General features: G+C 32.0%; 2 protein-coding genes and 1 long non-coding RNA gene across 6 annotated transcripts; all 3 read left to right on the forward strand.

The window, feature by feature from the left end:
* The first annotated feature begins 350 nt into the window (after nucleotides 1–350).
* Nucleotides 351–2,820, forward strand: LOC120359107. The gene is made up of 2 exons (XM_039455437.1): nucleotides 351–2,289; nucleotides 2,338–2,820. Exons 1-2 carry the CDS (start codon nucleotides 1,842–1,844, stop codon nucleotides 2,538–2,540), a joined length of 651 nt encoding a protein of 216 aa, XP_039311371.1. The 5' UTR covers nucleotides 351–1,841; the 3' UTR covers nucleotides 2,541–2,820.
* Nucleotides 2,821–5,293: 2,473 nt separating this feature from the next.
* On the forward strand, nucleotides 5,294–12,816 carry LOC105202733. 4 transcript variants are annotated; one of them, XM_039455711.1, is made up of 6 exons: nucleotides 5,294–5,929; nucleotides 10,623–11,439; nucleotides 11,760–11,859; nucleotides 11,973–12,077; nucleotides 12,202–12,360; nucleotides 12,467–12,607. In XM_039455711.1, the coding sequence occupies exons 2-6, from the start codon at nucleotides 10,661–10,663 to the stop codon at nucleotides 12,515–12,517; spliced, it is 1,194 nt and encodes a 397-aa protein (XP_039311645.1). In that variant the 5' UTR covers nucleotides 5,294–5,929; nucleotides 10,623–10,660; the 3' UTR covers nucleotides 12,518–12,607. The 4 variants fall into 4 exon arrangements, with proteins under 4 accessions (XP_039311645.1, XP_039311644.1, XP_039311643.1 ...); XM_039455708.1 differs by lacking the exon at nucleotides 5,294–5,929 and adding an exon at nucleotides 7,397–7,556 and having other exon boundaries at nucleotides 12,467–12,816; XM_039455710.1 differs by lacking the exons at nucleotides 5,294–5,929; nucleotides 10,623–11,439; nucleotides 11,760–11,859; ... (1 more) ...; nucleotides 12,202–12,360; nucleotides 12,467–12,607 and adding exons at nucleotides 6,674–7,556; nucleotides 7,823–7,922; nucleotides 8,043–8,147; nucleotides 8,271–8,429; nucleotides 8,537–8,690.
* Nucleotides 12,817–14,042: 1,226 nt separating this feature from the next.
* LOC120359154 lies at nucleotides 14,043–15,133 on the forward strand. Its single transcript, XR_005575971.1, has 3 exons — nucleotides 14,043–14,328; nucleotides 14,423–14,664; nucleotides 14,992–15,133. It is a non-coding gene; the product is annotated as an uncharacterized LOC120359154 (long non-coding RNA).
* Nucleotides 15,134–15,154: the final 21 nt, after the last annotated feature.

A 15,154-nucleotide genomic window follows, 5' to 3' on the forward strand; every position in this document is an offset into this window, starting at 1 on the left:
TGTGCCACAATCAGTGGCGATCAGAGTTGCATTTTTCTGTATTTTTTGAAAAAAATAGAAAAAATCAGATTATTTTCACAATATTATTTTTCTAGAAAATTAATAAGCAAGTAAGACAATTTTCGTTAAAAGCAAAAATTAGTAATAAAAAATTAGTAATAAAATTATATTTATATTTTAAGCTATCACACACACTGCTTGCGTTGCTATGCCATTAGTTGTAATTTTGATGAAAACATTTTTGTTCTTTTGGCAAAAGAAAGAACTATTAAACATGTTGAAATATGCCCAGGATAAATTTTGGTATGTCCAGTACAATGAGTATGGCAGCAAGCTATAAAAAAGACCAATAAAAGGGCACTATTATTAATGTGGACATTTATGTTAGGCGTTCAAGCAACCTGTATCAGCTATATTCTGATTCCTTTGATCGGTATCCTGAATCTAAATTTACATCGCTTATTCAGTAGAGAATAGAACACGAATGATAGAAATTTTATTTCAGGTACTAAACACTTTTGTTCGAAATATTGTTGCGCAGACAGAAATATCATATTTTTTTTCTGGTATTTTTATAAAAAATGTAAGGAAAAACAAAACTGAGAGAGAATTCTCTTTTGGTTTCTATATCGAAATTTCGATAAACGTCTCACCCAACTATAAAATAATATTTAGCCTGGAGGTAATGCAATTAATTTTCTAGAAAGTTGTCAACTGTTGGGTTGTCACATTGTAGTGTTAATTAAGTTTTTGAAGAATTAATAGAAAGAGAGTACTTGATACTTAAGAACATATAATATTAGAAGACGTATTGTATTGTTTTCCGTGGTCTGAAAATGAATCCAACATCTGTGAGAAAGAAAGCTATCTATTTGTTCGTATTGCGTAAGCGCCAGTGTCATCCATGATTATAGTTTAAAGTTTGAAGAAAATACTTATGTTTAGCTAAAATACAGAGAATTAGAAGAGTTTATCATTATATGCATTTTTTTGCACTATAGTAACGACAATATCAAAGCATGTGCATTGCAGATAAATGGAATTCTATAGCATTCTCTCTCGCACAGATGTTAGACTTACGTTTCGTGCTTGTATTCTCCTTTCATGTATATATGTTCTAAGACTTAATAGCACTAATTGCTACTGAAGTTGAACAACAATATAAACATCTAGAAAATACATATTTTCATTAATAAAAATAAACAATTAATTTATTATTTGTCTTTAATATAGAGTCTATTCTTGTTGAAAAAAATTGTATAATGTATAGTCATCAATGAAATGTTATACTATTCTTTTATAAAAAAAAATTTTTTAACATCTTTGAATTGATTATAAAAGTATTGGAAAAAATTTATTCTCATACAATTTACCAAAAAATTGTTTTCAATCTTTCAAAATTTTAACATTTTTTAAATATAGCCCGGTCAGCATGATTAACTTAAATATCATCTAATTATTATGAACAGTAAGTTGAAGGGCAGAATAAAAAACAAATTTTTTTCTTTAATATCTTTTAAAAATATCTTATTTGTTACTTCTGAAAGTATTACTATAAAAAAAAAGAATAAATCTAAACCTACAGTTTCTAAATTTCGATAATTTTTACCTAATATTGTAGAATCAAGACATCCTTAAGCATCTTCCAATATCTTTTAAAATGTGTTCTGCTAGAAGAATGATATTACATTATCACTCATGACAGTTTAAGCAATGCATGTTCTTATTAAAAAAATAAATAAATTTTATAGATGTCGGAAACAAATAACGAGCCAACCTCTTAATAAAATAAGTAGTATACTTTTCTCAGATATTTTCATATTATTTAGTCTATCTCCTGTATGTCACCGATTTACATGCATTTATTTTTAGAGTATGTGTTTTTACAGGTTATAGCGCTCTTTCACATATGCACAAGTTACTGCGCTTTCAATATTCTCTTATGCTTACTAAACCTGCACATTACCGCTCAGTTTAAGCTTCTCGAACGTAAGCTGGTAACCATCCTCGAGAAAGTCAAACAGCCCGGTACCCTAAGCTGGCTCGATGAAATACAAAGACATGAAGTATACGAAAAGATCAAACAATACATCATATCAAATCAAGAATTGATCTGGTACTGTGATAAGATGAAACAAAATTTCATGTACTTGTGCCTTTGTCAGCTGTTAGCCTCTAGAATTATGCTTTGCCTCGCGAGATTTCAGGTGTTTTTAGTAAGTACACTTACGCGTAGTGGTGTCGAAGAACAAGAAAAAAAGGGAGACGCGTCTCGGAATCCTTTCACATAACGAAATAAGTGAAGATAGAGTGAGAAAAAAACGAACGTAAATGTAGCTTATCTGCGTCATTCGCTGATCTTCTCTATCGTATTTGCATGTTTGTTGGAAAAAGCCGAAGATCTGACTTTTCTCAAACGAGTCAACTTCATTACCCATATGAACTCCGATTTCATGGAACTGTTCATGATCATGCTGACGGCGAATGATTTAATAAACAAGAGTCGCGCGATTGGAGACGCGGCGTACAATGCCAATTAGCAGGTTTTATCTCACGAGGAGGACAGGAAAGTCAGAAAAACCATTCTGTTCATCATGATGCCATCCAGACGTCTGTTCTATATCCGCTAGGCGGTTTCTTCCCGGTATTTCTCGAAACGTTAGTGGCGGTAAATTTGGTGTAAAAATATGCAATTACAGGTTGACACTTTCCGCAACACGAGAATATTTCTGTTCTTCTTCAGATGGTGAGTACCGCGGTGTCATACTTCACTTTGCTTTGTCATTTGAAGTAAGCGCTCAAACAGAGAATGTAGAATTACGTACGATATAAGTTGAGGAAGAAGCTTAGAAATATTTTTAGAACAATAAGAAATGTCTATTAGTTTATAAAAAATTGAGAACCTCTAATCGTTCCATATAATCTTAGATACTTTAAATATATGATGTGTTTATATTATACATGACATGTACTATTTTGATATTCTACAGAATATCAAAAATTGCTCGAGTATATTTTTAACATTGTTACAGATCAGTGCAAATAAAGTCGACAATTCTTCTCATAGAAACACTTCACAGAAATAATTTTCATCCTTCATGTAAAATTGTCTGAAAAAATGTTTACCCAAATATGTCTTTAGATATCCACTGTACTTACACATATTCATATTCCCTTTCATATTCATTATTCATATTCCCTTTGCTACATTCTCATCTGAATCAAGGTGTGGCAAAGGTATGTCAACTGATACCAAGGACTTCCAGATGAAGAGGATACAGCAGAAGTCGAAGGTGAAGGTGGTGAAGATGCTGGTCGTGGTCGTGATACTCTTCGTTCTCTCATGGTTGCCTCATTTTCTAATTTATCTTGTTTTATATTCATAATATTGCATATTTATTGCAAATAATATTTACATAACACTTCTATGGTTTTTTTTTATCTAAAGAGATCTAAACCTTTTTTTCTAGGTGGAGATCGATCAAGAAAATAAAGGTACACGCGAATAAATGAATTTCGTAAAAATCAAACATTTTATAATATTTTAGTTTTGTTGAAAAAATTCGAATATCACGTCGCTAACTTTTTTCACGGTTTTAAGTATATCTTTTCACAATTTTCAAAAATTGTTCAAATTGGTCTAACAAATAAAATATAATTTTTTGAAAAAATAATGCAAAGCACCCAAAAATAAAAAGAAAATTCCCTATTTTTACCAATTGCAGTTAGATTGAAGTCCCCTACGTTACAAAAGGAAAAGGGCAGGGGAAGCCAGTGTCTCTCTGCCCTGTGTAAAAACAGTCTACGTCCGTTGCGATGCCGGGGAGTCATCCCCCGGCGTGTGAGAGCTGGCACGTCAACCGGCAGGTCTAGGACGGCTCTAGAAGTATACTGCACGTGTTCCCGAAGCTCCCCAGATAAAGACCTGGTAAGGACACCCGGAGGGATTTCAGTGGGTATACCTCTGCTAATAACACCCGGTGGAGAGAGCCCCAGGACATAGTCTCAGGTCTCCCCTGAGCCTGGTTGTACACGTAAAGTGTTTCCCCTCCGTTATAAAAAAAGGTACTTCTAATTTCAAAGACATTATTGGATATTGCTCAAACCATTAACACATATTCAACATTGTCACATATTAACACGTTATAATTTGTCAAAGCTAATGCTAAACACGCGTAAGGTACGATCTCTAGTACCTACAATCGTCGACTGCCACTCTTCCGCCTGTGCAAAAGCCTTTGCTATTGCGTAATTTTTTTTCCACATTTCTATTCTCTATTTCCTCGAGAAATTCTTTTTAGAATCTTGTGAATGTAACACCTGTTGTAAAGATTGAAGAGTGTGCGGTAACGTATCTTTTTTTATTCCTTTGTATCGTTTTCCGCATGTACGGAGTTTTTAATTTAAATACACTTACAAAAAGTATGGAGTTCATCGACGGTGCGGCCCGCATCGCATGTTCTTCTCCACGAGAAAATAAGAGGGTGTGCTCACCGTAATAACGCCAACCCTCCTATGAACTCCTATCCCGCGATACGACTAGCATGATAATAGGCGGAGATAATACAAGAGGGAAAAACTCGATCAAAGATTGTGCCACGATTGCCGTGGCCAATCGTGGCATAGTCTCTATGATCTCTTAAATATCTATACCTCTTCCTATCTTATATCCTAATTTACAATCTTCCTTCGATACTTTTTTCTTTCCTATAATATCACTTTTCTCAAAGGAATAAAAAAGCAGATACGTTACCGCACACTTTTCAATCTTTACAACAGGTGTTACATTCACGAGATTTTAAAGAAAATTTCCCGAAGAAATAAGGAATAGAAATGTAGCAAAAAAATTGCGCCGCTTCCGTACTTCTATACATCCCTTCCAATCTCCTTCCATTCTCTCATTCACAGTTTCACCATATACCATCTTTTTTCCATAAAGCATTCTGCTAGATTCCTCGCATTACCTGTCACTTTATCCTTCTTGTAGCTTTATCCTTCTTCCTATATTTCTACTGCCTAATTCGCCAGTTCTAATATTAATATTCTCGCCTGTTAACAAATTTCCTTCCTTTTTCTTCTGCAATAAATTCCTCTAACTTTTCTCCGAAAATTCTTTCCCTTTGGACATCGTTACACTTTTCATTTCCCGTACCATCTGTGTTTAATTCCGTTACCTTCCGATACCTTACTAGCCCTCTCGGATTCTCCTCATTGTCCACCCTAACCTATTCTTGTTCTTTTCTTCTATATCTTTCAATATCACCGCAAATCCTTTTCCCCTACCTTTTTTTCTTCCTCTTCCTTTACATTAAGAATCAGCTGACGATATATGAAAATAGAATTATCTTGCGTTGACTGGCATGTGGAAGTATTTTGTGCGTATCAAGCAACATCACATTGTGCGCGCGTTTTAGATTTTTTGGTATCGTAAGCAGTCGCAAACATTCTTGAAGACAATATAAAATAAGATAATTGTTGCTTCATAGCGCATGGATAATTAAAAGTAAGGTCATAATCGCATTCCTATAATGAACATAGAGAAAAACATTTTTTAATTCTAATTCTTCTGTAAATCGCCATTCATTATAGTGACATTTCTTTATACATTCTTTTACATTAGCCATATTGAGGTAGACAACTAACCTTTCTAATTTAACAGTTATCCAGCGCCATGTAATTATCGATAATTCATATGCATTTCCGCAGAATTTCTAGGGCAAGCTCTAGTAATTACAAGGAACGGAACTTGTTTCCGCTTTAAATGCACTGCCACGTGACAATGAATAATATATAGATAAAAGAGTGAAATAATGAGAGGCTAAATTGTCCCAAGTGTATTAATAATTTTCAAGTATCGACAGAAATGTTCTGCACGATCTTTTGTACAACAAGCAGTGTGTGTGTGCCTCAACAGCAATGTAAAACAGAGGTAAGTTACAAGCTTTATAAATTGTATACGTTATAAGTACAACTCGTAACTGTGAAGAAAGTAGAGAGGGGAATAGAACGAGAGCGAGAGAGAGAATCTATACAAAAGTATAGAAGTGTAAGAGGCGATTGTCGAATTCGACAAGCAATTTAATCGAGCCTGAACCTATCTCTTAAAGATTCTTGCATTCTTGAATATAATAAAGCGGACCTGGCAAATTCTCATTTTTTAAACACAAGAATATCACTAAGAATGCGTAAAGATTCACAACGACATATCGGATCGTACCAGTTCGTACCAGACTTTCTCCCTTAGTGAACAACTCTGGAGGAGATAGAAAAAATAGAGAAAGTTTGCACTTGAAAAGGGCATTATCACGTGCTAAGTAGCTTTTCATTAATTACAATAAAAGTATATGAATGTAAATTGTAAATATAGTAACATGACTTCTCTGCCGCTCTCTCTTTCTCTTTCTCGCTTGATAATCTAACGGAAGATAGTGAAGGCAAATAGTACGTTTAGGATACTCGTTTTTAAATTAACATTACTTTGATATAAATGTATATAAAGCTTCTAAATTATGCAGAACTTTAAGAAACATTTTAACTATAATATCTCATTAATAAATGTTTCCAAAATTTAAATTAAAAATAGACTAAATCAGACGAGAGTTTTAATTATTACAATATATATATATATATATATATATATATATATATATATATATATATATATTACTATATATATATATATATAATATATATGTATATATATATATATACATATACTTTTACTTTACAGAACAATTTCTACACATTATAAAGAACAATACCGGATTAATGGACTTTCAAAATACAAATCTCTTTAACGTTCGGTTAAACTTGCTTTCGGGTAATCTATTACCAATGACCGACAAGTCAGACAAATCCTCATTTTCACTATTCTGGAAAGTGCTTAGTATTTTCCTGTGGTTACTGATATTATTTTATATAATCTCATTAATTTTTGCCTACTTCTCAGTATCAAACGAGATAGAATTAAGCGATGGTTTAGATGGGTTATACGTTATGGAAGAAATTGGTTTTATAATCTGTTACTCACGAATTCTTGTGCAGAAAACACTGCTACAACAAATGATACAAAAACTGAATGAGGCTCTAAGTATTGAAGATGAAAACATGCGATGTATCGTAACAACGAATCTAAAACCGCTTAAAAATCCATTCAGATATTGTTTAGTAATTGGCGTCGGTTCTACTATCTTCTGGTGTTGCTCAACGCTCCCGTTAATTCTTGAAAGAAACACTTTCTACCACGCAGATTTCGTTACACCAGCTGCTTTTTCCAAAGAACCATTTTCTGTCGACGTTTTCGTGTTAGGCAATGTGATAATATTGGTCTGCAACATACACTTTTTTTTAAAGATAATCGGCGTGGATGTATATACAACACATTTGATATCATTAATAACGGCGCAATATCAGTATATTTCTTCAAGACTTGTATTGGCATTTCGAAATAAGAAACATCCGAATAACAGCAATTCTCGACAAGGTAATTCTAAAGTGGATTCTCTCACAGCGAAAGAAATAAAAAATCTATGTCGCCAACATGTCAATGTTATGCAGTAAGTATATTTTTTGGCACTATTTACTGCATCCAAGTATCTTAGATAATAAAACGTCTCAGCAAAATTTAAAAAAAATTGAGCAGATCTATGATTGCTTATCAATTACAATTATATGGCAAGTTGCTCGCATACCTAAGGAACCACAAATTTACGCGATTTTGAAACACACTTTGTTATTTGAGATGTATTCTATAATACAATATGTATTAATATATTAATTGAATTCTGTATAATATTATGGATATAGATACTATGTGTTTCAGCGTAACGTTAATGTTGAAGAAACTGATATCTGTAAATACCTTTTACATATATATAATTAGTGTTTTCCGATTCTGTTTTATGGGTCTCGTGATGATTAATGTGAGTAATAATTTATGAAATTTGCGCTAGTATTCGATGTAAGGAGCAAATAGTGCTATTAAATTAATTAAGATTATAGTTGTAATATAGCAGCAATATTTGTTTATGTTTGTTATCTAGGTATCCGAGACCTTTTCAGATGCATGTTTTATGTTTTTTTACGCATCCGGTTCAGTAACACAATTCTACGTATTGTATGCTTGTTTCCAGAGATTATCGGAAGCAGTAAGATTTGTCATATGTCATTATTGTTAAAAGTAAAAATTTATTATTTGTCAAAAAAAACTTTTTCTAATAACCGTACTTGAATATTTGTACATAAATAAAACAGTTGTTTATTTTTCTAAGAGTTCAGAAATAACAAATGAAGCATTTCACGAAGATTGGAATCAATTCAATTTACCCATAAAACGTATGTTTTTATTGATGACAATGGCTAGTAATAATATTGAGATTAAACTTTCATTACTCGATAGATTCAACTTGTCTTTACCTTCATTCATGTCGGTAAGACATAAATATGTTTTATATAGTCAACAGTTTGTTTCATCAGTATTCTAAGAATAAAAGATATACACATGTAGTTTTGTATAAATTTTTAAATGTTTTTTTAGGTTTTAAACCAGGCATATTCTATCGCTCTTCTGATATTGAAAATAAGTTAAAGAATATATATATTTCATTGTTAATATATTGTATTTGTTGACATATGGTAATGTAATTTTAATGTTATCAATGCAAAAAATTCTTTCACTTTTAGAAGAAGTAGCAAAGGAAGAATGTAAATTAGGATGTAAGATAGAAATAGAGAATTAGGTATAAATATAACTATAGATATATATAGGTATTTTGAAAGTAAACGCGCGCGCGCGCTGGTGTGTGTGTGTGTGTATAAAGGGAAAGGAAAATGTAAGGTACGGACGAATGTATAAGTACTAATTGTTAATCAAATATCCTGGACGGCTTGGTATATGCAGAAAGAGACACAGGGAACTCAAATCACCGGCCGTTAGAGATTGATGTCACAAAGCATAAAGGCTAGAGAAAGAGATATAGGAGACAAACAAGAAGAAAAAGGAAAAAAAAAATTGAAATAACTGTATAGGACAAAGAGGCAATAGAGGTGTAAGCAGAAATGAAAGAAGAACCGAACTATTTCGAAGAATTGGAAGAAAAATAGTCTGATAGAATTTATAGAATTTTTGCTAGGTGCAGCCGATGATACTCATATCCCTTTGCTACATACTCATCTGAATCAAGATGTGGCGCAGGCATATACCAACTGATACCAAGGACACCCAGATAAAGAAGATACAGCAGAAGTCGAAGGTGAAGGTGGTGAAGATACTGGTCGTGGTCGTGATACTCTTCGTTCTCTCATGATTGCCTCATTTTCTAATTTATCTTGTTTTATATTAATAATATTGCATATTTATTAAAAATAATATTTGCATAATACTTCAATGGTTTCTTTAATCTAAAAAGTTGTAAAATTTTTTTCGAGGTGAAGATTCATCAAAAAAATAAAGGTGCACGCGAATAAATTAATTTCGTAAAAATCAAACATTTTATAATATTTCAGCTTTGTTAAAAAAATTGAAATATCACGTCGTTAATTTCTTTTCACGGTTTTAAGTAACTCTTTAGAATTTTCAAGAATTCTTTAAATCGATCTAAGAAATAAAATATAATTAAAAAAAAAATAATGCAAAACATCCATAAAAAGAAAATTCTCCTTTTTCACCATTTGCAGTTAGATTAAAGTTCAGATACTTGTAATTTCAAAGACATTATTGGATATTGCTCGAATCATTAACACAATATTCAACATTGTTACATAACAACACGTTAAAACTTGTCAAAGCTTAATACTAAACATGCGCAAAGTACAATCTCTAGTATCTATAATTGTCGGCCGACACTTCCGCCTGTGCAAGAGCATTCTCCTATTGCATGATTTTTTAGCCACATTTCTATTCCCTATTTCTTTGGAAAATTCTCTTTAAAATTTTGTGAAAACCTAACACCTGTTGTAAAGATTGAAGAGTGTGCGGTATCTTTTTTTATTTCTTTGTATCGTTTTCCGTATGAAGAAACGAGGTTTTTAATTTAAATATATTTATAAAGAGTACGAAGTACATCAACGGCGCGGCCTCCATTGCATGTTCTTCTTGCATTTGTGAATCTAACGAAGCGGACTTGGCAAATTCTTATTTCTGAAGCACAAGAATATCACTGAGAATGCCTAAAGATCCATTAAGACGTATCGGAACGTACCAGTTCGTCAGGCTTACTCCTTTAGTAAACAACTCTGGAGGAGCAAATAAAAAAAATAGAGAAAGTTTGCACTTGAAAAAGGCATTATCACGTATTAAGTAGCTTTTCATTAATTATAATAAAAGTATACAAATGTAAATTGTTAATATAGTAATATAACATGACTTCTCTGCCTCCCTCTCTCTTTCCCTTTCTCGCTTGATATAACCTAACGGAAGATAATAAGATAAAGACAAATAACACAGATACTCGTTTTTAAATTAACATTACGTCGATATAAATGTATATTAAAACTTCCAATTTATGCAAAACTTTAACAAACATTTTAAGTATAATATCAAATTAATGAATGTTTCCATAATTTAAATTAAAAATAAACTAAATTGGACAAAAATTTTAATTAATATGACTTTTATTTTACAGAACAACTTCTACATATTATAAAGAGGGATACCGGATTAATGGACTTTCAAAACATAAATCTCTTTAACGTTCGGTTAAACTTGCTTTCGGGCAATCTGTTACCAATGATCGACAAATCCTCATTTTCACTATTTTGGAAAGTACACATGACTTTCGTGTGGTTGCTGCAATTAGTTTATTTCACCTCATTAATTCTTGCCTACTTCTCAGCATCAAACGAGAACGAATTAAGCGACGGCTCAGATGGATTATACGTTATAGAAGCAGGTGGTTTTATAATCTGTTACTTACGAATTTTTACGCAGAAAACACTGCTACAACAAATGATACGAAAACTGAACGATGCTTTAAATATTGAGGATGAGAACATGCGACGTATCGTAATAACGAATCTAAAGCTGATTAAAAATCCATTCAGATATTACTTCGTGATTAGCGGATGTTCTTCTATCTTCTGGTGTTGCTCAACGCTCCCGTTAATTCTTGAAAGAAACACTTTCTATCACGCAGATTTCGTTACACCAGCTGTTTTTTCCAAAGAACCATTTTCTGTCGGCGTTTTCCTGTTAGGCAATATGATAATATTGGGCAGCAACATATACTTTTTTTTAAAGATAATCGGCATGGATGTATATACAGCACATTTGATATCATTAATAACGGCGCAATATCAATATATTTCTTCAAGACTTGTATTAGCATTTCGAAATAATAAACATCCGGATAACAGCAATTCTCGAGAAGGTAATTCTGAAGTGGATTCTCTCACAGCGAAAGAAATAAAAAATCTATGTCGCCAACATGTCAATGTTATATAGTAAGTATATTTTTTAGTACTATTTATTACAATTGCAAAAAATGTTGATTTGTCGTATTTAATACTATAATATAAAATTCTACTCGTCCAAGTATCCTAGATAATAAAGCATCTCAGGAAAATTTTAATAAAATTGAGCAGATCTATGATTGCTTATCAATCACAATTATACACTGGCAAGTTGCCAGCGTCATAAGCAACCACAGATTTACGCAATTTTGAAACACACTATGTCATTTGAAATGTATTCTATAATACAATATGTATTCTTATATTAATTGAATTCTGTATATTGTGGATATAGATATAATCTCTTTCAGCATAACGCTAATGTTGAAGAAATTAATATCTGTAAATTTCTTTTTGATATATTTATTTAACGTTTTCCGATTCTGTTTTCTGATTCTCATGGCGATTAAAGTGAGTAATAATTTATGAAATTCGCGCTATTATTCGATAGAAGCAGCAAATAGCTATTAAATGACTTTAATTTGAGTTATAATGTAGCGGCAATATTTGTTTATGATATCTAGATATCAGAGAATTTCTTTGAAGGATTTTCCGTGATTTTGTACACATCTGGTATAGCAGCACAATTCTACGTATTGTGTGCTTGTGTCCAGAGATTATCGGAAGCAGTAAGATTTATCATATGTCATTATTGTTAGGAAATGCTTATTAATTACTTGTCAACAGATTCTTTTTCTAATAACCGTACATGAATAAGTGTATATAAATAAAACAGCTGTTTATTTTCCTAAGAGTTCAGAAATAACGAATAAAGCATTTCACGAAGATTGGAATCAATTCAATTTATCCATAAAACGTACGTTTTTATTGATGACAATGGCTAGTAATAATATTGAGATTAAACTTTCATTACTCGATAGATTCAACTTGTCTTTACCTTCATTCATGTCGGTAAGACATACATATGTTTTATGTAGTCAACAGTTTGTTTTATCAGCATTCTAAGAATAAAAGATATGCATATGTAGTTTCGTATAATTTTTAAATGTTTTTTTAGGTTTTAAATCAGGCATACTCTATCGCTCTTCTGATATTGAAAATGAGTTAAATGAAGAGTGTATATATTTCATTGCTAACATATTGTAATTGTTAACATATGGTAATGTAATACGAAAAACTCTTTCACTTTTAAAAAAAGTAGCGAAGGAACAATGTAAATTAGGATGTAAGATAGGAAGAGAATTAGTTAAAAATATAGGTACAGGTATAGACGTCTTGTGAAAGTAAATGTAAAAGAAATAGATAATATAAAGATATAGATAAATGTACAAGTATCAACTGTAAAGTAAGTCCCTTTCTTAGCTTTGTATGCTGAAGGTAAATAAATTCATTCATTAAGACTAAAAACATATTAACCATTGTATGACCTTATTCCAAGAAAAATAAAATCTATAGGAATTAGAAACAAATAACGAGTCAATCTCTTATTAATAAAATAAGTAGTGTACTTTTTTTCAGATGTTTTCATATTATTTTGTCTATCTCCAGTACATCATTTGCATGCGTTCATTTTTAGAGTGTGATTTACAGATTATAGCGCTCTTTTACTTATGCATAAGTTACTGCGCTTTCAATATTCTCTTATGCCTACTAAATCTGCACATTGCTGATCAGTTCAAGCTTTTTCAACATAAGTTGGTAACCATCTACGAGAGAGTCAAACGGACCGATACCATACGCTCGTTCAATGAAAAACAAAGCCAGGAAGTATACAAAAAATCAAATAATGCATCGTATGAAGACTTGCTCTGGTTCTGTAAAAAGATAGAACAAAATTTCATGTATTTTTGTCTTTGTCAGATGTTATCGTCCAACATCATGCTTTGTCTCGCGGGCTTTGAGATGTTTTTGATAAGGACACTTACGCGTAGTTGTGCCGAAGAACAAGACGAGCGTAAATGTAGCTTATTTGCGTCATTCGCTGACCTTCTCCATGGTATTTGCAGCTTTATTAGACAAGGCCGGAAGTGTGACTTTCCTCAGACGACTAAACTACATTACCCGTACAAACGCCGCTTTCGTGGAACTGTTTGTAATCACGCTGACAGCGAATGATTTAATGGATGGGAGTCGCGCAACTGGAGACGCGGCATACAAGGCCAATTGGCAGGTTTTATCTCACGTGGAGGACAGGAAAGTCATGAAAGCCATTCTGTTCATCATGATGCGATCAGGACGCGTTTGTTCCATATACGCTGGCAGTTTTTTCTCGCTGTCTATCGACTTTATTGGCGGTAAATTTAGTGTAAAAATATGTAATTACGAATTGACACTTTCCACAACACGATAATATTTCTGTAATTCTTTAAATGATGAGTATCGCGGCGTTATACTTCACCTTGCTTCGCCACTTCGTGGAGTGAGCGCTCAACCGGTGAATTTAAAATTGCATAAGATATAAATTGAGAAAGACGCTTAGAAATATTTTTAAAATAATAAAAAATGTCTATTAGTTTTAAAAAAATTGAGAACCTCCAATCGTTCCATGTAATCTTACTCTCTAAATTTTTTAAAGTGGAATTTTATCTAAAAGATTGGAATTCCACTCCAAAGATTTTAGAGAGTAGATATTTCAAATATATGATGATATGTTCATATTATATATAAAATGTATATATGTACTATTTTAATATTCTACAGAATATTAAAAATTGTTCAATTATATTTTTAACAGTGTTACAGATTAGTGCAAACAAAATCGATAATTCTTCTGGTGGAAACACTTTACAGAAATATTTTTCATCCTTCATGTAAAATTGTCTGAAAAAATGTTTACCCAAATATCTCTTTAGATATCCACTGTACTTACACGTATTTAGATGCGAAGAAAAGCTTAATTGTTATACGATGAATAATCAGGTAAAGCTCATCTACAAATACTATTACTTCAATGCCGAACGCAATGAATGTTGCAAATAAAGACGCTCAATTTGTGATGAGATTTGAACGACAGTTTGCAGTCGGGCTACTGATAGAAGCGGCGAAGAAAAAGGACTATTAACCACAATGTCCATACCGGAAAGATTGAACTTAAAGCGTAAACGACGTAGTGCAGCAGGCCAAATATTTTTTTCTGTTTGTAATAGAGCCTCAAGAAAAGAATGAAAAGAATGAAACGGATAAGTTCTACTTTTCAAGCTGTGGTTCAATTTCCCATATCACTCATTATACTATGAAGTCACGTACGTTATACAGGTAATAGAAAAATGTATAACATGATAAATTTTGTTTAATTACAAATTATCACGTTGTGATAAGTGATATTGTTGCAATAATTGCTTAGAATTATTTGTATTGAGTATATTTCAAATTTTATATAATTTGAAACAAATTTTCATCAATTTGAATTTAATTGATTTGTATGAATGCAAAAGTGTAAGCGTCATTTACTTGCACTTTAAAATTATAATTTTGAAAATGTATCTAACAATTCTTACACGCCAATTTAAGTTTCTATGTTTAGAAAATTGATGCATAAAGTAATTAATAATAATTAATAATTTTTGCGATTTACTTTTTCAGGTTTTTGATGATTTGATAGCCGTTAAAATGCCAAATCACGAAAAGGCGAGCTCGCATAATGATCGTCGTAATTTGATTAATCGTTCTGATAATGACGTCGCCTTGGTTGTTGTTTTTCGACTTGGTCTCCATCTACGACAACGATCCCGACTTACGTCTCTGC

The sequence above is a fragment of the Solenopsis invicta genome, chromosome 12, assembly GCF_016802725.1.
Source record: "Solenopsis invicta isolate M01_SB chromosome 12, UNIL_Sinv_3.0, whole genome shotgun sequence".
Lineage (NCBI taxonomy): Eukaryota > Metazoa > Arthropoda > Insecta > Hymenoptera > Formicidae > Solenopsis > Solenopsis invicta.